The sequence below is a fragment of the Physcomitrium patens genome, chromosome 2, assembly GCF_059467195.1.
Source record: "Physcomitrium patens ecotype Gransden chromosome 2, ASM5946719v1, whole genome shotgun sequence".
In the NCBI taxonomy this organism is placed as follows: domain Eukaryota; kingdom Viridiplantae; phylum Streptophyta; class Bryopsida; order Funariales; family Funariaceae; genus Physcomitrium; species Physcomitrium patens.
The window spans coordinates 6,289,800-6,312,109 of NC_143411.1; the positions used below are offsets into that span (position 1 = coordinate 6,289,800).

The 22,310-nt window shown below is 35.9% G+C and overlaps 1 protein-coding gene across 1 annotated transcript; it reads right to left on the bottom strand.

The window, feature by feature from the left end:
• Window positions 1-854: 854 nt before the first annotated feature.
• Window positions 855-5,748, bottom strand: LOC112275624 (uncharacterized). The gene is made up of 5 exons (XM_024506152.3): window positions 4,538-5,748; window positions 2,247-4,355; window positions 1,781-2,002; window positions 1,503-1,634; window positions 855-1,371 (listed from the first exon to the last, which is right to left on the bottom strand). Exons 2-5 carry the CDS (start codon window positions 4,287-4,289, stop codon window positions 1,174-1,176), a joined length of 2,595 nt encoding a protein of 864 aa, XP_024361920.1. The 5' UTR covers window positions 4,290-4,355; window positions 4,538-5,748; the 3' UTR covers window positions 855-1,173.
• Between the last annotated feature and the right edge of the window lie 16,562 nt (window positions 5,749-22,310).

The window sequence follows — 22,310 nt, forward strand, 5'->3', positions numbered from 1 at the left end:
CTTGAGAGTGCTGTTCTCGAATACAAGGTGCTGCGCGCGGGCCCTATGTTCTTTTCAAATTGATCTTACACCATGACACTACGTATTCCCATTTTCATTTTTATTTTTATTGTAGAATATTTTCTAATGTTCAATTAGGATATGTGGGCAGCTAAATTTAACTTATAGATCGGGTTTTAATTCACCTTTTTCATCTGGGAAAAGTAAGGAGATGGTAATCAAAATGTGTTGGGGGTTGCTCATAAAAAACTTAAGCCTTGTATTTCTAACTTTAGACTGCAAAGATGATTTCTACGTGACTGCGTCGATGTAGTGTGTTGTACTGGAGTGGTGGATATTTACTCATTACTCAGTTGGGTGACAAGGAATTACGCGATCATGACTGTGGCCGCCATGGATAAGATTACGAGTCAACTAACGAACCTTAAGGTGTGGGGAAAACCAGAGGCTAGTCTTGGTTTAAGGACAAAAGGGCGACAATCCAGCAGCCTCTATTCACTGCATCGGGTCAATGTCTCTTATCTTCAGAATTTGGAAAGGAAACTCAAAAGTAAGAGCCACCCAAGTACCCTGAAGTACTGTCGAAGGGGCTAAATTGATGAGCAGGAGAACCTGTTACTCCATTGCATGCGAACGCCTTGACGAGAGGAAAAGACCTGGGATGCAACTGCTTCAATACCTAACACAAGTGTTGTTGTACAACTTCTATTCAATTAGAAAAGTAGATCGAGTGCAGATGCCTGTTTCGCGGCATCAAGAGTACATGCAGTAGAACTGGTAAGTCTAGATTATTTTCGCGTCCATTGGATGTATTCTTAAGTCAATACGATTCAAGGCCTCGTCGCACACCGAAAAATTTTGAGCCTAGTTGAAACTAGGATTTGTGAGGTCCAGATTATGGGGAGTCCCTAGTCTTTCACATTTTCGGGACCAAAACCTTGGGTTCAAAATCAATACAAAGTCAGCCACCCAACGCACCAAAAAAGCAGTAGGGATTAACCTACTGAAAGCAAGGTCCAACCTCTACCTAGGGTTAGGGGTCTTACGTGAAAAGAAAGCAGTAATTTCACTGCTTTCACCTCACATAAAACCCCCCCTGAAAACTTTTGCTTATTACCAACTACGTACATAGTATTTATATAAGTAGACATAATACACTCCTACTGGTATTTCCTACTCTTTGTCGGCAGAAGGTTGATTGCCGTCGAACTCAATAACGTCAGGAGCTGATTTCTTTGGCTTCGCTGGGGGCTCCTCTACATTCTTGCTTTCCGTTCCAGAAAATTCTGGTCCAGCAAGCTCCAGAAGCTCTTGAAGAGTGTTTGGTAGAGGTCCAAGCGCCTTGGGCCAGATAGAATCATTCTTTAACATCTGAAACGACAGAAGTTGCACATAAGTAAGCAGGTCCCTAAAATTGAACATCGACTTGCCATTTGGGAAACCATTAACAAAGATTAAAAATGCATATTTGGGAAATGCAATTCTAGTGAGAAATATCTTACCTTAATCTGGAGTTCCAGACACTGCACGTAGGTGATAGCCTTCTCCAGCATGGTCACCATATCTACCTTATCACCATTAGGTATCAAGGCTTGCAAAACTTTCAGCCGCTCACTTATCCTTTCTCTTCGAACCTGTGATCACATATTAGACCCCATAAATCCCAAATATTTTCCATTTGTCTTCAGTAGAGGCACATCAAACACTAACTTTAGGAAGGCGTAGCAAGCATACGCATGAACATACGAACAAGCAGAAATTCAAAGAATTGGGTCCGTACCCTAGCGGCAATGCTCTGTGGGTCATTGGCACTCCCTTGACGAGCACGAGGCTTGAGGTTGGTGTTCAGAGCAGGCCCTAGTGCACGACCACTTGCACTCTGACTCACTTTTTGATGAGCTAAAGCACTGATGCTTTCTAGCCTGCTGCATCCTTGAGGTCCCAAAGCTTTTTGCATAGGCTTCTTATTCATCGATCCACCTTGGTCTTTCTTGTCGTCAACCTAACCCAAACATGCCAATTCAATGAACTCGCGCATTAGGAAAACTTAAGGACGACTTTCACTCTGACCACATGACGTATTAGATTCATTGCATGAAATACGGTGTGGAGAACCTGTAACATGGAAACACATTCATAACATCAATCATCGCATTCTAGCATCGATAAGTTCTTAAAAGGTCGTCCATGATGCAGTCACAGCAGAACTACATGATATGCAAGAGAAAAGGATACCAAGGTCTTACCGTAAGAGGCCGCTTAAGAACGGGATTTGAGTTCTGTACAGCTGGACCGATCTTAGCACTGCCGGGCATGTTCCTCGGAATAGGGCACTTGATAGTTCCAGTCTCAGGCTGCATCATGACAGGAGCTTTCTGATTCCCGGGTAAGCCAACGCATCCACCCAAGCCACCATCCATCCGCAAGGGCCACTTTGTGACAGACTCACCAGAATCCGGTTTAGCAGATCTGGGATTACTCATAACTGATTGTTGTCTTTGTTGCTCAAAGGGTAAGGTCGAAATGGGGGAAGCATTACATAACGCTGGTTGATTCCTTTGTTGCTCATAAGACATGTTAGAGATGGAGGAGGCATTACTCATAGGTTGGTGTTGCCTTTGCTCAAACCCTAAGTTGGAGAGGGGTGGAGAGTTGCTAACAGTTGATTGTTGCCTTTGCTCAAACCCCAGGTTGGAGAGGGGTGGAGAATTGCTGACAGATGGTTGTTGCCTTGACTCAAATCCTGAAATAGAAATCGGGGGAGAGCTACCCATGGTGGGAAGTTGTCTTTGCTCAAAGACCATGTTAGAAAGGGGAGAAGGGCTACTTAATGGCTGCTTTTGACTTGGGTCGAACTCCATGATTGGTTTAGAAGGAGAGCTACTTACGGGTTGCTTCCGTCTTTGATCAAACCCTATGATAGTGACGGAAGGAGAGCTACCCATGGGTTGTTTCAGCCTTGGATCGAATCCCAAACTGGTAACAGGAGAGGAACTGCTCATAGCTTGCTGCTGCCTCTGCTGCTCAAACCCCAAGTTAGTAACAGAGGAATTACTCATAGCCGGCTGCTGCATCTGCTGTTCGAATCCCATGTTGTTCATAGATGAGGAGTTGCTCATGGCTGCCTGCCTGCCATGCTCAAACCCCAGGTTACTAACGGGGGAGGACTTACTCATGGCTTGTTGTTGCCTTGGTTCGAACCCCATAATAGGAATAGGCGAGGAACTGATCTTTCCTTGGTTGGTCTTGTCCGCCCATATTCTGTTCGAGAGCGTATCCTGCTGTTCTGATTGCTGCTGTTTCTGCGCAGGAACGTAAGGACCAGGGTTAAAACTAACCAACTTGGGTTCCTCAGATACAGCGTCCATCTTATGCATGTGAGAAGAAGCAGCAAGTGAAGACATCATCACTGATGCACTGCCCTTCTGACTCGAATTAAAAGATCCTCCAGCAACATTTGGAACGGAGCTTCTCGATCCCACTTCAGATGTGGATACATCTCTATTGGTGCTAGGAGGAAGAGAGTGCGCATGTTGTTGTTTCGCAAGATGCATCAAACCTAAGTTTGGGTTGCACCCACCAACCAATCCAGATGTGATCATTATCCCCCGAGTTGCAGCTTGACCAAACATTTCCATCGAGTTAGAAACCATAGACGAACCCCCATACTGAGCTGTTTGGGATGGAACACTCGGAACTCCACACTGAGTTATGGAAACATCTGTGCTCGTGACGGGATTACAATTTGGAACCATCAATGGACTCCTGTATTGAGAATTCTGTACATTAGTGGTCGGGACCGCTCCGTTGTGTATTGTGGGATTTATAGTGCCAAATGATTTGTTGTTAAATCCCTGTGGGCAATCCAAGGTGGCGAAATTCTGGGGGAGATGGTTTGAAGCTAGCACAGGTGAATTGTACTGTATGAACTGGTTGTTCATGAGATCTTGCATGGGGTCTTGGGCAGAATAAGTAAACTCGGGCTGCCCCCACTGCCCATTTTGACGAAATTTGGAATTTCCACCAACTAAGTCATGTACATCTTCGGACACTCGGGGAAGGTTCATGACAGAATCGTAGGCAGGGACATCGTTAACAAGAGAGGAAGACATCAAGGTGATGTCATCTGACCGAGATGGGAGATCCCATGGTTCGGATCCCCAGGGGAACGGTGTCTCTGCATGATAAGGCAACAAACTGGCTGGGATGTCAGGACTATTGAACACCCCGACATGTTGTATAGGCTGTGTGTCACAAGCACCCCACAAGGCTCCTGTTGCCTCATCCATATTCGCACAATCTGAATCACGCTACAATATAGCGGTAGCAACCGATTTTAAAAGGCAAAAGAAACCCTGCAATGAACAGACGAAGGAGATGTCATTCATTGACACACACATCGTCAAGCATTTCACTGATGTTAAGGACACAATAGGGATACAAACGAGGCCAACTACGGATGTGACCGTTCTAAGGTTAAACGTCTCCAACTACACACTCAAAAGACCGTGAACACACCAACCGAGAGACTTCTAACCTGAAATCACGCCACAAGGAATCTTTAAGGTTGACTACTGAAGTAGACACTCCACGACCCCTCGGCACGAATAGCGCTCAGAAACGGCCAATCTATTGTCCAGCTCGCATCTTCTTAGCTCTCCTCGCGTAGTTGACAAATCCCAGTCTGCTGCGGCTCAAAATTTTGGCCATTCGCATCCCACACGCAAGACTCAAAAAGAAGACTATCACCACTAGTCGTGTAAGTCAGCTCACATTAACCCGAGCATGCGCTTAATAATACAAGGAGCACACAAGAAGATGAAGTAATTGAAGTTACTCTGAGTCCAGTTCAAAACGAAACCCCAAACAGCAAATCGCATGCATTTAGACTTCTTCAGTCTCCATTTCCAAGATTCGACCCTACTAGATCCAAGTGATCGATAATGGGTTGTGAGGCTCTGATGTCTCCGCGCGTTGAGGGGGCAAAAACAAAGGTCCAGTGAATGGAGTGCAGACCGGGAGTGAGCACGCGAAGATCATGGACGATTCTAGTTCTACCATCCAGTGCTCATGTGACAGAGCATGCCAGCACGCACTCTCACGAGTGAACTCACACCTGTTGACGCTTATTCCGCAACTCTCCACTGCAAATCCTAAGCAACTCCTACTCAAACCCTGTTTCCGGCTTTCCACCCACAGCTCAAGCCATCAAAAGAGATCACAAGGTTCCAGATCGGGCACCGTCGCGCTTCCCTAAAACCCTCTCTCTTCGTTCCCCTTGACCTAGCACCCACCAAAACCAACCTTTTCTCGCTCAAAACGTGACCTCCAGATCCGACGCAGACCAAACCCTCAAAAGGGAAGATATCCGCAACACTCACGGACACCAAACGTGAACAGCACAAGACAAGTTCATAAAAAAGCTACTGTTACTGAAGACGGAGAAGCAGTCACCCGTTCTACTTAAGATAAAGCACGCACAAGTCGCAGCAAAGTAGGTTCAGAGGCACGGGGGGTATGGGCAGAGGAAGCAAGAAGAAGCAGAAGAGAAACAAGATGAACACAGCAGGCTTAAAAAGGAAGGAGGGATGGGGGATGATAAGAATGGGGTGCGGGCAAGCAGGGATGGGCAGATGTGCATTATAGTATTATAATCCTGCTCGCCAGCGGCTCTCTTACTCACTCACTACTCTTGTTCATCTCATCTCACTTGCCGCCATGAATCTACACATTCTACGCATCCCCGCGCGGTGTACTGTAGCGTCTGCAGCATCCACAGCAGCCAGCCAGCTATCCAGTACACACAGCATAATCGAACAGTTCCTTCCAAGCCTAGGCGTCTATTCTTCTATTCTCTTGTCTTCTAGCCGTAATTCCCCTCCCGGGCTTCCGCCTCCATCGCTGTCTTCGTCTTCACCTCGTTTACCCGCTCCGCCTCCATCGTTCCCCACCCTCTTCTTCGCTTCCCCCGCCCCCCCATACATTTACTGCCATCACATCCCTGCTTGTGCTTGTCCTCCTTAAATTCTTACCGGTTCCCTGACGCATAACCTTTTAGGCTCTACCTATCTATCTATCTATCTATCTATCTATCGCTCCCCTCTGCGACCACCTCCGCCTCTCAAACAAAACCCCTGTGATCATCCGCCCCTCGGCCGCTTTTCTCCTCTGACACTACCCCTGCCTCTGCTGCTGCTGCTGCTGCTGCTACTGCTACCACGTCCCTCCCTCCGTCCATCCCTCGGCTGCGCAGTGTCAGAGCATCAGCCCCGCACGCCAAGCCATGGCCACACACTCCCCCTCCCCCCTTCCCCGCCCGGCCGCGTAACTTCCAAGGCGGCCTGCGGCCCTCACCCCGTCAACTTTACTCCATCCGTCCCCACCCAGCCCTGTCTACGTCGCTAATAATATTCAACCCCCTCCCCAGTTTTCGAGAATCCCGGTCTTGGATGGGACTCCTCCGATCCCTTTTTAAAATCATCGTTGCTCGTCACTGATGCCTACTATTTTCAATTTATTTATTTATTTCGTTCATTTTTACTTTTCCGTTTACTTTTATTTTACTTTTATGTTTATGTGTTGCTTTTGCCTTGCTGGTGTAGTTTTGAAGGGGTTTGGATCACTTTGTGTGAGTTGGTTAGTTAGGTCCTGTGGAGTACCTTCTGGAGCACCAATACAAACGAATGCGTGAATGCAGTGTGAATCCGTGTCTTTGGCAACTGGTTTTTTTATGTTACATGGGGAGATTCTGCCTTGGATTGTATGGGATGCCTTGCTTGTGCACATGTAGGACAGGCCCCCAGTTGCTGTGGTGTTTGGCAGCTTTAGAAGTAAGATATCCACGGTGGAAAAGTTAAAGTTAAAGATAAAAGAAACAGTTGAATCCCCTACCATTTACTAGCTTCCAATCATGTGAAGTACATCACTCAATTATGAAGCTGGCAACACAAAATAATATTCTATTGTGTAACTTTGAAGCGTATAGGCTTCCCATGCAGTTTTTATTATTATTGTTATTATTACTTATTATTCCCACAATTGTAATATTTAAAAATGTGGCATTTACACTTTCCATTTTGTTTCTATTGTTTTTAAGACCTATTCATGGAAAAAGATATTGGAATAGACACACAAAATGGGTGCACAAGACATGTGTTGTGCAAGCTCATCACAATTGCATCTCCAAGTGTCATTTTGTTGATTTTTTTTATTATTATATGCCTATATATTATTATTATTAAAAATATTGGGAATGTGTCGTTCATACGTAGGCTCATTGAACGTGTAAAAGTCAAAGCCTCGTTCAACACAGAAGGCTATTTTTTTCTTTTTTCTTTTTTTTTTCTTTCCTTTTCTTCCCCTTCCAATATCCCAGAGCACAGTAAATCAGGGATGAATGATATTGTTATGAGCGAATGAATGAACTAATGTATGAATGACGATTGTGTGTCCCGCATTCATTACATTTTGCATAATCGCTTCACATTCGTCCATGCCAGCATCGTTCATCCATCCAATTGTGGTTCTGTTACCACCACTTCCACTACTGTTACTTCAAGCCCCTTTATTAGTGTTATCAGTGTTTTCATTTATATTTTTATAAATAGTTTTCACCATAATTTCGTTTTATGCCTCGTCCACAATTCTGTCGGTCTGTCTGCTGGGGACTACTGTCACACCCCAGTGCCCTGCTTACTTTTACTTTATAATACTTCACCAATGTCTCTCCATGTTTCAATCTCTCACTTTCACTTTTTTGTACTTTTTTTTGAAAATTTTCCTCTTGATTTTATGTTTTTATGTTTTAGTTCATTTTGAGACCAATAAAAACTTGTACATTACATGTTAAAATTATTTGAACCATACATTAAAATATGTAAACATTTGGCTCTTGAGTGTTTTGTAAAATACTGATATTCTATACTTGAAATAAAATTCATTGTAAATGACATGATTGCATTTTGAAACAAGTTTAATTGGATGATGTATCCACTTATCATTTATTTCTAAGTTGTTTTTTTTTTTTTTATAGTAGTTGTTTTTTGAAGAAGTGCTGTAGAAACTATCCATTACATATGATGGATAAATAAGATAGCCAAGTGAGGAAGCAAAAAACTTTCAACATGAATAATTTAAAATTGAACTCAAATACAAAATAATTGATGCTGATTGTCTTATTATTTGAAATTCTATCTAGGTAATGCTTGCACTTTTGAAATACATCAAAAATATTCCACGTATATTTATATCTTGTTGTGATGAACGTCATTAGTTAATTTATTCTATCACAAAAATTTATTTAAAATTTTAAAAATATATTAGAGTTATTTTTTAATGTTCTGTTTCTGTTTCTATTTATTTATTTATTTATTTTGGTAACACTTCAGAATCCTTTCAATATTTGGTCAACAAATCTTCATGTGGAATGCTTCTGGAGTGATTTTAAAAACATTTTGCAACTAATTATAATGATAGACTTTCAAATAAAGATTATACATGCATACAATAGTTTTAAATATTTTAAAAGTAAATCATCACTACAATGTCTCTAAGTATTGGATCAGATTATATAGATGCTTGCAAAACTTAAAACTATGCTCACTTTAATAATGATCAACACAATTTTATTTTACATAAACACACATTACTGAAAAGTAAAATAAAATAAAAAAACCATTAGATTATAGGTTTTAATTTAAAATTTTCCTTGCAACCAATAAGTTCAGTTTTTTAAACTAAACAAAATTCACAATTACATTTTAGTACTGTATCGATGATGTCAAGAAACATACACATTTTATCTATTAAGCTGACACAAAATTTAAACATTGATAATATTTTTATGTTATTACAACTAATATTCTAAAGCTTGCAAAATTCTACACATAAAACCAAAAACTATTAGTGCTTAACTTGGAACTTGGAATTAGTACACAACCAAAATGTTTTGGAACCATAATTGCACAATAAAGTGCACATTTAGGAATTAAATAAAGACAACATTGTGCTTTAATTCAATTTTTATATCTCTGCAAGTACTAAGCAACATTTTTTAATACAAATACTTTTAAAGAAAAAGAAATTAGGTTCATTGCATAAGACATTAACAAAACTTAAAATCCGATATGCAAAGATAGTTGCTTATGCGAAAATAAACTCTCCTTTTGAATTAATACAAAATATGCTAAGATGAAGTTTTTTTTTTTTTTTTTTTTTTTTTTTTTAAATTTATTTAATAGCTTAATCAACCAAAAGAAAAAATCATAAAAGTATATAATACTTAGTAGATATTGCATAGTTGTTAAAATTTATAACTTTCTTATCCTAAAACAATTGGTGGTTATTTTACTAAAAAAAAAATATGATAAAATTGAAACATAAATGTGTAAAATTTTAGACAAGAATATTTTTTAAGCCACAAAAAAACTATAATTAATACATATTCTATAAACATATTTAGAATATATAATTTATTTATTATTTTAGATAATTATTTTTATAAATAATTATTTAAAAAATACTATATATCTAATTTTTAATTTTTATATTTATATTAAATTTTCAAAAAATATTTGAATTAAGATTATTAATATAAAATAATATCATTATAATATTTTATAAACTTTTTGATAGAATTTCAAATGATTAAATTATTTTTTTATAATTTAAAATAATTATTTTTAATTATAAATGCTATAAATATCCTATTTTATTATTTATATTTTTATCTAATATAATTTATATAATTTCTAAAAATTTATATCATTAAAAAATAATTTATTATTTTATCTATCTTGAGGTAATTTTTACTATGAACTATTATTAATTCTCTCCTAAAAATATCTATATTACTTATTTTCTTAATCCACTTTTTTGCCTTATTTATAGACTTATAAAGTAAGTAAAAGTCTTTATTTATAAAAAAGAAATATCAACACTTCAATTTTTTACTATTTCTCTACTTTTAATACGTATTTTGTTACTATATCTTTTAATAAGGCTCTTTTATAATACAACCCATATTTTTATCTTTTACCATTTAATCACGTTATAATATAAAAATATTTAGAATTCTTCTTGCAAGTAAGAACAATAGAATAAGAGCCGCCTAATATATAAGAAATAATTGATAGTACTAATGCCATAAAAATAATATGATGAAGAATTATTAACAACAAGAACTCAATGATAAAAAATAAACAAGTGACACTTTTTAAAAAAAATATAATAAAATAGAAATAAGAAGGTACATATATTAAAAGGAAATTAGAATGGCTGTTACCAAAAGACAAGAAAACTAAAGACTTCTTGAAACTAAACTAAATGTAAGAAAATAATTGGTAAGAGTGAAGAGAGGTATATTATCTATCTAGGAGCTGTATGGTGATGTTCTATAGGATCTTCAAAACATGTTGACTTTACACAACACGTATCTTAACTTACAAGGCAAGTTTTCAATATATGTGCTACATAGTTAGCTTGTTTTGCAAGCTACTAACATAAATGGCATGTGGTTAACTTGTTGACAAAGTTTTTAATCTATCAATCAATTACAAATACACTTAAAGTCAAAGCAACATCTATGAAGCTTATAGGAAGTTTTTTTAAAAGATATTATGAAATGAATCTATTATTTATTTACTTCTACCTATTCATATTATGTTGATAACAATTACAATAAATATATGTTCATGATATTATTCCCTCTTCTAAAGATGAGTTCTACAAGAAACAATGATCACATATTGAAGAAGTCTAAGATGTAGTGAATTGTATTTGTCATATATTCTGATCTTTGTCCCATTCAAAGATAGTTGATAAATCTTCTTAGCCATTGGTAATGTTCTATTCTAGGATAGGAAGACCACCTTGTTAGTTGATCATTATTAAGATCTTTGTAACTTCCTTCAAACAAAACATTTGTAATACCATCAAGAGTCATTTCTACATCCAATAAAATCACCAAACATTGAAACTTTCTTCTCACATCGTCATACAAAATATATATTGTATCTTCTTATTTATTTAAGAATAAATACATCACTTTTGAAGGTCTTCATCCTTATTACGTTGTCTTAAAGATTATAATAATTTTAATGTTTCAACTAAAAAGCCAACAAATGATGGTTCTTGAGTTGAATCTACTAGCTATTGATTCTTCATGTTCTTAACGCCACAATTATATAGAAACTACAAATAAGGATAGAAAGTAGAATACAATCTTTTCTAAATTGTGTTTCTTTTATAACAAAGGTTTGCTATCCTTCATCTTGGTTTTGATGGATGTCATTGATAAAAAGCTTTGACCTTCTCTGTTGCATTTGTAAGATTTTTTGCTCCTTTCTATGAGTGATCGCTAATATTATATCTGTACAAATGAATAAGATATTCCAACTTAAGTCAGTACTGCTTCAAGTCTAAGACTTCTTCTACTTCAAATTCTTCATTATTATCTACTTCTATAGGAGGTGATGGTATTTGTCTTCTTTTTGAGATATTTATTATCTTATATGGCTCCAAAAGAGATATGTGAAATACATGATGGATTTTCATAGACTTCAATAGATATAATCAATAAGCAATTAGATTGATTTATTTGCAAATAAAAAATGGTTCAAGTCTATGGTAATCTAACTTATTACAAAGGCAAAAAGTTTTGATATTATAACAAAGTAATCATATTTTATTACCAATGTAAAAGTGAGGTTGTTGCTTGCAATACACATCATCATTCTTCTTTTGTTATTCTTGAGCCTGTTTTAGTTGCATCTGTATTATTGTATGTAGCTCAAAAAAAATGATCTACAAAATCTTTTGCTATAAAATTATCAACTTTTAAAAAGTAAAAAACATCAAATTATATATGATAATTATAATTAATAAAAAATATATTTTTTACATAGAAAAATGTATCATATTATTATAAGCAAATTTTACAAATAACAAAAGTGTTGTCCAATCATCTTCTTGTTAATTGATGGTACATCTTAAAGATTGCTCTAAAATTTGATTAACATACTTTGTTATTCCATCAGTTTGAGGATGGAAAGCAAAATATAGTTTTTATGTCTACTTTTAGAATCTTAAAATTTTTTTCTCTAAAATCTTAATATAAACTGAGTTTTCATATCTGATATAATATCCTTAAGCAATCCATAATAGCAATAGATATTTATTTTAAAAAACTAAGTTATTTCTTTACTTGTGATAGATTTTATATATGGTACAAAATATGCCATTTTAGTGAAACGATCTACTATCACAAATATAGAATCATGAGAATGTAAGACAAGAAGATTCATGATAAAATCTATAGAAACAAAAGACCATGATTGTTTTTGAATGGATAATGGTTGAAGAAGTTGATAAGGTCAATGATGAGGAGTTTTTGAACTTGAACAAATATCATAAGATTAAACAAAATCTTTGATCACCTTTTATATTGGATCCACCAAAAATCTTTAGATATTAGTTCTAAAGTCTTATTATATCCAAAACAACTTGCTACTAAAAAGTCATGACGAGTTTAAAGAACATGTAATTGAACTTCAGTTTTTGGTATATATAAGCATCCTTCAAAATATAATAGATTGTTCTTGAATTTAAACTTAGAAGTATTATGAGACTTTGAAGGATTTTCTTTAATATCACAAATAAAAGGATGAAAAGATATATTTGACTAAACTTGCTTAATGAAAGTTAAATCAATAGTTAGTGTTGATTTCATTGCTTAAATATGAAAATGCTCTAGCTTCAAGAAAATAGTCCATTGTTGATCAAAAGCAACATCTTGTTCATTTAGTGGAAGGTAAAATTGTCTAAAGAATGCATGTAACAAGACATAGATAGGATATTTGTATTATTTGCATAAGAGATATACAATTGGAGTCATTTTTGAGAAGTTTTTAGAATTGAGGTTAGGGTAGTGATTCATATAGAATCCACCATAGAATCTTTTAAGAAGACTTAAGACGATTATCATAGTAGAGCTCATTTTTAAAATCTTTTAGAAAGGTGGTTATCTTGGTGGATCCTATTATTAAGAATATTCTAAAAAGTTCTAAGAGAATTAAATAAAGTATAAATAGAACTATCTAAGGCCATTTGGACATTTGATCAAGTATGGCTTTAAACTCTTTCTCTCAATAAAGTTTGCTTGTTTTTTCTTGTTTTATTCTATTTGGTTCTGTTTGATTTTATTTTCTTTTATTTAGTTTTGATTTTCATATTTTATTTTGTTTCATTACTTTCAATTTTGTTTTGGTATGCTTTATCTTATATTGTGTTGAGATCTTTGTTGTTATAGAATTAGTAAGGTTTTAGACCTTAAAGAATCTACTCTTCTTTCATTGATATAAGAGAGAGTGTTAATTTGTCCTTTAATAGTGTGTTGATAGCCATCATTTAATTAGAAGTCAATCATTGTGATTAGATTGATTATTATTTTGAGGCCACAATAAGCTACTTTAAGAAGTTAGCTAGAGAGAGAGAAGACATTACAATAGCAAAGTTCAATAAAGAATTTTTAGTATGGGAAATATGGTGGAACAATTCTAAATGGAAACTTAGATATAATACCTCTTAGACCAGATAGCCACTCTGCAAGAGAAAAAAAAAGCTTATAAGACAAGTAAGTTGATATTTGTTAGGCTGAAATTGAGTAAGCGTGATACATATTCAGAGATGTCAAGGCAAGAAGATGTATGCCAATGGCTTTTCAATATGCAACAAAACATCTAATTATCTAGGATAAACACCAACAAAAGAATTATATATGCTTGTAGTTATTTGAGAGATGCAACAACCATTTGGTCGCAATATTGAATTCAAAGCTATAGAATTCAAGGAGGATTTTGTAACTAAGAGGAATTTGAGATGGAGCTCAGGAGTCAATTTTGGTCTATTAATGCAAGAAAGTGAGTATACAATCAGTTTGTTAATCTTGTACAATCCAAGTTGGTACAAGATTATGTCTCTCGATTCAAGTCTCTATGTTTCTCAATTCACAATGTTTTATATATAGAGATGATGGATTGATTTGTACGAGAGTTAAAACTTGTAGTCTAGCGAGAGGTGGAATTAAGAGATCCACAAATATTTAAAGAGGGAGTTAGGATTACAAAGAAAGTCGATGCTATAGATTTGAAAAATCAGGAGGTACGACCTATAGCATTGAGTCTTATACCACTAACTAATACTATAGCACAACAACCAACATCAATAGAGATAAATGCCCTGCAAAGAATATTAACACAAAAAAATGACAAATATTGGTACAAAAAGGATTATGCTTTTATTATTAAAAGCCAATCCATTGGATCAAAGACTATCCAAAATGTTGAAGTTCAAGCACCAATAAATCACGACAGATTTACTATCTCAAGCATCACTAGATTGATTATAAAATAGAACAGAAAAATATAATTCTCCAATAAAGGCATTGATGGCTAATATTAAGAATAATTGATATACCTCACTAAAAAATGTCATGGCTTCAAAAAACTATTAGAACATCGATTGGTATGTCTAATAGGTATCACAAACATATATATATTTATCTCAATAGTTACTTATCTGATTAAGTAGAAGTAGGTAAATATAGAATAATTTTATAAAGTCTTTTAGAAAAGCTTCTTAGAAGCTTCATAGATGCGGTTTTGACTTTAGATGTGTTTGTAGGTTAGAAACTTAGCCAAAAAATTAACCATGTATTGGTAGCTTGTAGAAAAAGTTATCTCTATGTAGTAACTTGTAGAACAAGCCAATTATATGGCACTGTCGTGTTGTAAAATGACTATATAGTGAACGATGATAATATGGATCTTATTATAGAAGAGCCAAGTTAAAAGAAAAGGTAGAAAAATATGGATAAAAGATAAGAAGTAAAACTCTTAGAAGTAATGTTGCCCTTCTAGAAAAAATAGCTTCTACTTACTTTGTATGGCCAAAAATAAGGCAAAATAAGATAGATTGGAAAAATAAATGATAGGGATATCTTAAGGAAAAATTTAAGAGTAAATTCTGGTAAAAATTACTTATAAAAAACTAGATGTTGATACTCGGAGAGGGCCGATTATGAACCAGGGTCGAAATCAGACCCTAAGACACAAAACCGAGTCTAGACGACGACTCCACAACTCTTTGGCAGATCAAAGAATGGGATTTGATAGAAGATTGGATAGGATTTCTATGGGCATTGATTTTGGATGATTTGGAGTTGATATGACTTTGTAAGAGCTTTGCAAAGTCAAGGTTTGTTTCAGATGACTTGGATTTTATGAAATAAAATAGGGTTTAAGTTTTAGGTGATTTCAAGAGTTTTGTAATAGATCTATACGTGAAATTTTGTGGGTTTATGGTTATAGTTGTGTTTAATATGTGTTGTGAATTTGAACTCGATCTAATGGTTGAATTGAGGAAATTTGATGTTTAAATGGGTCAAGGTCTTAAAAAGTAGAATTTTAGGTCTAGTGGGGGTTTTTAAGATTTCTTGCAATCTACTAGTTGGATTAAAGTGAAACTTAATTTAAAAAATATAAGACTTGATTTTCTATGTGTATGAGAGTTTTGACATCAATCGAACAGTGCAAAGCAAAGATATTGGCTCTAGAAGATTGGCATCACGATTGGCCAGCCAATATCCAAGCACATTTTTGAGGTTATCATGTCAAGGACAAGAACTCGATGAAAAAATAGTTCAGACAAGTAAGCCTTCACTCAAAGAAAAGTAACAAAATATGAATAATAAGTATGTATATTAAAAAGAGAAACTAGAATGGCTATTGCCAAAAGACAAGAAAACTAGAGACCCTTGAAACTAGACTAGAAGCAAAAAAGGAGTTGACAAGAGTGAAGAAGCCTTCACTCTTGTCTCTATATATACTATCTAACTAGGGGCTACGTGGCGACGTTCTATAGGACCTCCAATATGTGTTGACTTTGTAGGACACATGCCTTGACTTACAAGGCAAGTTTTTCTACGTGTGGGCCACATAGTTAGCTTGATCTTCAAGCTAACAACATGTGTGGCACGTGGCTAACTTGTTGACCACGTTTCTAATCCAAAAAGTCAATTAAAGACACCTATGAAGTCAAAGCAGCGTCTACGAAGTTTCTAGGAAGCTTCTATATTAAATATTATAGAATTAATTTACTTTTATCTACTTTTACTTACTTCTACCTATTTGTATATGTAATTATTAGCTTACATGATTATGGCCGTGACATTATCCCCCCTTCTAGAGACGAGTTCCACGAGGAGCGTTCATCATATGTTGAGGAAATCTATGATGCGACGAATTGTATTCGCCACATACTTTGATCTTTGTTCTCTTCGAAGATGATTGATAGGGCCTCTCAACCATCGATAGTGTCCCATACCAGGGCGGGAAGACCACCTAGTTATTTGATCATTGTTGAGGCCTTCGTAACTTCTATCGAATAGAATATTTGGAACACCCTCAGGAGTTGTTCCTACCTCTAGCAAAATCACCAAACATCAAGAGTCCCTTCCCAAGTCGTAATACCAAACGCGTTGTATCTCACCATCTATTCGAGGAAGAACATGTCGTTCTTGAAGATCTTCATCTCGATTGCGTCGTCTTGAAGGTTGTGACAATCATAATGTCTCGTCCGACAGGTCAGCAAACGAAGGTTCTTGAGTTGAATCCGCTGGTTGTTGGCTCTCCATCTAATTTGCATCACAAATGCAAAGAAGTTACAAACAAGGATAGGAAATTGAATGTTATCTTGCCTCAATCTTGTCTCTTTATAAAAGAGATTTTCATCTTGGTTTTGATGGATGTTGTTGATGAAAAACTTTGACTTTAGTTGATGCATTTGCTAGATTCCTGGATGGCTCCCATGTGCGTTCACTAATATCATATCCGCGCCAATGAACAAGATATTCCAGCTTATTTCGGCGTAGCCTTGAGTCTAATATCTCTTCCACCTCAAATTCTTCATTATTATCTACTTCTATAGGAGGCGGTGGCATTTGTCTTCTTCCTTGTATATTCAGTGTCTTATATGGTTCAAGAAGAGACACGTGGAATACAGGATGGATCTTCATTGACTCCGGTAGATGTAACCGATATGCAACTGGGTTGATCTGTTCAGAAACAGAAAAGGGGCCAAGCCTACGATAGTCCAACTTGTCACAAGGTCGAGTAGTCTTGATATTGCGACGAAGTAGCCATACCTTATCACCCACGTTGAGTTGTGGTTGCTCCTTACGATATAGATCTGCATTTATCTTTTGTCGTTCTTGAGCTTCGTTCAATTGCGTCTTCATTATTGCATGTAACTCTGACAACCGATTTTCCATATCTTCTGCTGCAGGATTATCAACTTTTGAAAAATCAAAAGTATCAAGTCGTGGATGATAGCCATAATTGGCAAAGAAAGGTGTTTGTTGCATGGAAGAATGTACCGTATTATTATAAGCAAACTCTGCCAATGGCAGAAGGGTTGTCCAATCATCTTGTTGGTAGTTGATAGTACACCTTAAATATTGCTCCAAGACTTGGTTTACGCGCTCTGTTTGTCCATCAGTTTGAGGATGGAAAGCCGAAGATAGCTTTATGTCCACTTTTAAAATCTTGAAAAGGGTCCTCCAAAATCTTGACACAAATTGAGTTCCCCTATCTGATATGATATCTTTAGGTAATCCGTGATAGCGATAGATATTATCAATGAAAAGCTTAGCTGTTTCTTCACCTGTGATAGATTTTGTACATGGCACAAAATGTGCCATCTTGGTGAAACGATCTACTATCACAAATATAGAATCATAAGATCTTGAGCTTGGAAGATCTGTGATGAAATCCATAGAAATAGAAGACCATGGTTGTTCTGGTATAGGTAATGGCTGAAGAAGTCCGTAAGGTCGATGACGAGGAATTTTTGATCTTGAACAAATATCACATGATTGTACAAAGTCTTTGACTGACTTCCACATTTGTGGCCACCAAAAATCTCTTGATATGAGTTCCAAAGTCTTATTATATCCAAAGTGCCCTGCTGCTGGAAAGTCATGACGTGCTTGAAGAACACGTAAACGTGCTTCTCCTTTTGGAACATATAGGCGTCCTTCAAAATATAATAGATTATTCTTGAACTCAAACTTAGAAGGATCATGAGACTAAGAAGAATTATTCTCGATATCATAAACAAGAGGGTCTAAGGACATACTGGACTGGATTTGCTTGAGAAAAGTTGAATCAACAGTCAATGTTGATTTCATTGCTCGGAGATGAAATTGCTCCGGTTTCAAGAGGACCGTTCTTTGTTGCTCAAAAGCTGCATCTCCTTCTTTTGGTGCAAAATAAGAACGTCTAGATAGGGCATCGGACAAACCTTGTTGTTTTCCTGGCCGATAAGTGATAATGAACTCGAATCTTGACAAAGACATACTCTAACGAGCTTGATGACGATTCAACACGCGTGCTGATATGAAATACTCGAGGTTCTTGTGATTTGTATACACAGTGACTGGACTAGAAGCGCCTTCTAGATAATGATGCCATTCTTGAAAGGAATCCACGATCGCAAGAAGTTCTTTATCGTGGATCTCATAATTGATCTCGGCTGCTGAGAATTTTCTTGAATGAAAAGCTATCGGATGAAGTTTGTCATCTGTTCCCATTTGTGATAAAACTGCACCCAAGGCAAAATCTGATGCATCTGTTTCCATAAAAATGCCTTAGAAAAGTCAACACGATATAAGACTAGTGCAGAGACAAACGATGTCTTCAAGGCTTCAAATGCTGCTTCCGCTTCTTGATTCCATTGGAATTTATCTTTACTAGTCAAGCGTGTAAGTGGAGCTGCAACTCGTGATAAATCTTTGATGAAGATCCGATAGTAATTGGCAAATCCCAAGAAACATTGGACATCTCTTATTGTCCTTGGAATCCTCCAATCCATTCGAGGGTTATATTTTTCTAGCCAGGATAAACCTAAAATAACTGTATTGGACGGGGATTTAATTATGTTAAAAGCTATGTAGCTATCATGACTGTCTATTGTTACTTTTATAGGATGAGTTTCATGAGTGACATCTCCAGAAGACAAGGGACGACCATCTATGACTTCTACATGTACTGGTTTAGGTTTCTGTACAAAGGGTATTTTACGACTTTTAACAAATTGTTCATCTAAAAAACATGCTGAGGCTCCCGAATCTAATAAAACAGAGGCTTTGTAATTCTTAGGTCCTAAATATAAGTCTATTATTAAACAAGGAGAGGGTTCTGAGGAGAGGATAGGACCTTCATTAGGAATTGTACAAGGTTTCAGCTGCACGGTCCCTATTGTAGCTGGACGAATCGGTTTTCGGACATGTTGTCTTCTTTGACCGTCGTACCCCTCATTTTATAGTTGCGTCGTTTCTTTGGACAATGTTGAGCAGTGTGCTTAGGTTCTCCGCAATATAAACATAATCCTTCTTGACGACGACGAATCTTTTCTTACTCAGTTAGGGGTTTAAAACGTACCGCGTCAATTTGCATGTCTTCTACTTTCGAATGTACGTTTGGCAAAGATGTTGATGTTGCCATTGAGTAATAATGTTGAGGTTCCCGTGAATGATTCTCGGATCGAAATTCAAAAAGTCGATTATCACATTTTACCGCAAAATCGATTGCTTGACTCAAAGTTTGAGGATAATGTAAGTTGAGCATCAATTTCTTTACTTCGTATTGCAATCCATAAAGAAATTGACTGATGAGTGCAGCATCATCCCACTTGATGTCAATTACAAGTTGTCGAAATTGTGAAGCATACACTATTACTGAGCCATTTCTTTGTTGCAGAATTCGGATCTTATTTGTTGCAACACGAGTTGCATCGTGTTCACCATACATAGATCGAAACTCTGCCAAAAAAGCTTCCAAATTGTCTAATATTGGATTTTGTTGTTCAAGAAAAGACGAAAACCACGATAATACAGAACCAGAAAGTAGAGTGCCAATAAACCTGACTTGTGATCCTGGAGTTGGATAGCTTTGCGGTTGAAGTTCAATTGCCAATTGTACTTGATTGATGAACCCTCGAAACTTTGATCTCGTACCATCAAATTTCTCGGGTAAGACAATTCTTGGTTCTCTAGTGCTTATAGGATGTTGTATAATTGGAGAAGGAACGTGATTTGTTGTAGATGTTGAAGCAGCTCCGATCATCTCTATATCCCCACTTTCTGCTATTCTTGTTCTTTCATGTGTTGGTGAATTGAGTTGATGCATCGCAAGCATTAACTCCCTCATTTGCTCTTGCATTTGTGCCATTGCACTCTTCATTTCAACAAGCTCTGCCATGATAATACTTAGAAGAGAGAAGATGTCTAATATCGCTCAAGACAAATAGAAGAGAGGACTTGCGGACAAAGAAAATACTAAGGACAATATCAATTTAGAAGAGGATAATCCGCAAACTTCTAATACGCTTATGCTTTGTCAAGAGAAAGGGGTAATCCACTCTTACTCAAGAAAAACAAAGCTCTGATATTGTAAGTGCACTCTTGTCAATCTGTAAAGGACAAGAACTCGATGAAAAAATAGTTCAGACAAGTAAGCCTTCACTCAAAGAAAAGTAACAAAATATGAATAATAAGTATGTATATTAAAAAGAGAAACTAGAATGGCTATTGCCAAAAGACAAGAAAATTAGAGACCCTTGAAACTAGACTAGAAGCAAGAAAGGAATTGACAAGAGTGAAGAAGCCTTCATTCTTGTCTCTATATATACTATCTAACTAGGGGCTACGTGGCGACGTTCTATAGGACCTCCAATATGTGTTGACTTTGTAGGACACATGCCTTGACTTACAAGGCAAGTTTTTCTACGTGTGGGCCACATAGTTAGCTTCATCTTTAAGCTAGCAACATGTGTGGCACATGGCCAACTTGTTGACCACGTTTTTAATCCAAAAGATCAATTAAAGACACCTATGAAGTCAAAGCAGCGTCTAAGAAGTTTCTAGGAAGCTTTTATATTAAATATTATAGAATTAACTTATTTTTATCTACTTTTACTTACTTCTACCTATTTGTATATGTAATTATTAGCTTACATGATTATGGCCATGGCATATCATCAATTTGGTAACTCCGATCCCTTTCTATTTTTTCATGCTTTTTTTCAACTTATTTTTTTTAGAAGTATGCAAAATTTGAGTTAAGATCAACGGTTTAGGCATTAGTTAATGAGGTTTTAATCTATTATAGAAATTACTAGAGTTTGGTTAGAATTTGGTTTAGAGTTTAGGATTTGGATTAGGGTTTGATTTAGGATTTAGGATTTAGGATTTGGTTTAGGATTTGATTAGGATTTGATTTAGGATTTAGGATTTGAATTATGATTTGATTTATGATTTAGGATTTGATTAGGATTTTATTTAAAATTTAGGATTTAGGTAGGATTTGAATTAGGATTTTATTAGGATTTTTTTAGGATTTAATATTTAATTAATTTTGGCCTAAAGTTTGAATGAAGTCCAATAGGATTTTAAATAAGATTAAATTAATATTGAATTGACATATATTTGAAAGATATTTGTGATTATTCTAATATTTCTTTATGATTTCTTATTGTTTCTTTGAAATTTTTTGACGTTTCTTTTAATTTGATTAAGCTTGTTTAGCATTATTGTGGTCCAATTAGAGCAATGTTAGTATTCCATTAGAATTAAGATTTTTTTATTGCAATTTCTATTCTTCCTTCCATAGCATGGTGTGTGGAGTATTTTCAAGCAAGACTTCCTGTATTACGACAACAATATATAGATAAATTGTCTTGCATGATAAGACATGTGGCTAGCAAAGTCAACACATGTTGAAGGTCTTGTAGGACATCGCCATATAGCTCTTAGTTAGATAGTATACATGGAGGCAAGAATGAAGCCTTCTTCACACTTGTCAATGCCTTTCTAGTCTTAGTCTTGTTTCAAGACTTTCTAGTCTTCTTGTTTTTGGCAAAAACCATTCTAGTTAATGTTACATCACCCTTTGAGTGACTTTCTATTTCTCTTCAATAATAGAAGAGTGTATTGAGGATTCTCTTTCTTCGAGATTCTATCCTTGACAGTTTGATAAGAGTGCTAACATATTTTTTTTGTCTTGTTTTAGAAGTGAGTGGATTACCCTACTTCTATTGTATTTTGAAGGTTGCGGACTACCCACCTTTAAATAAAGAATCTTGTTTTTTAACACTGATCTTTTCTTTAAAGACAGTGGATTATCCTTCTTTGTAGGATTTATTTTTAGACATTGGGGATTACCCTCTTCTAATTTAACTTTTGAATTCGTTTGAGT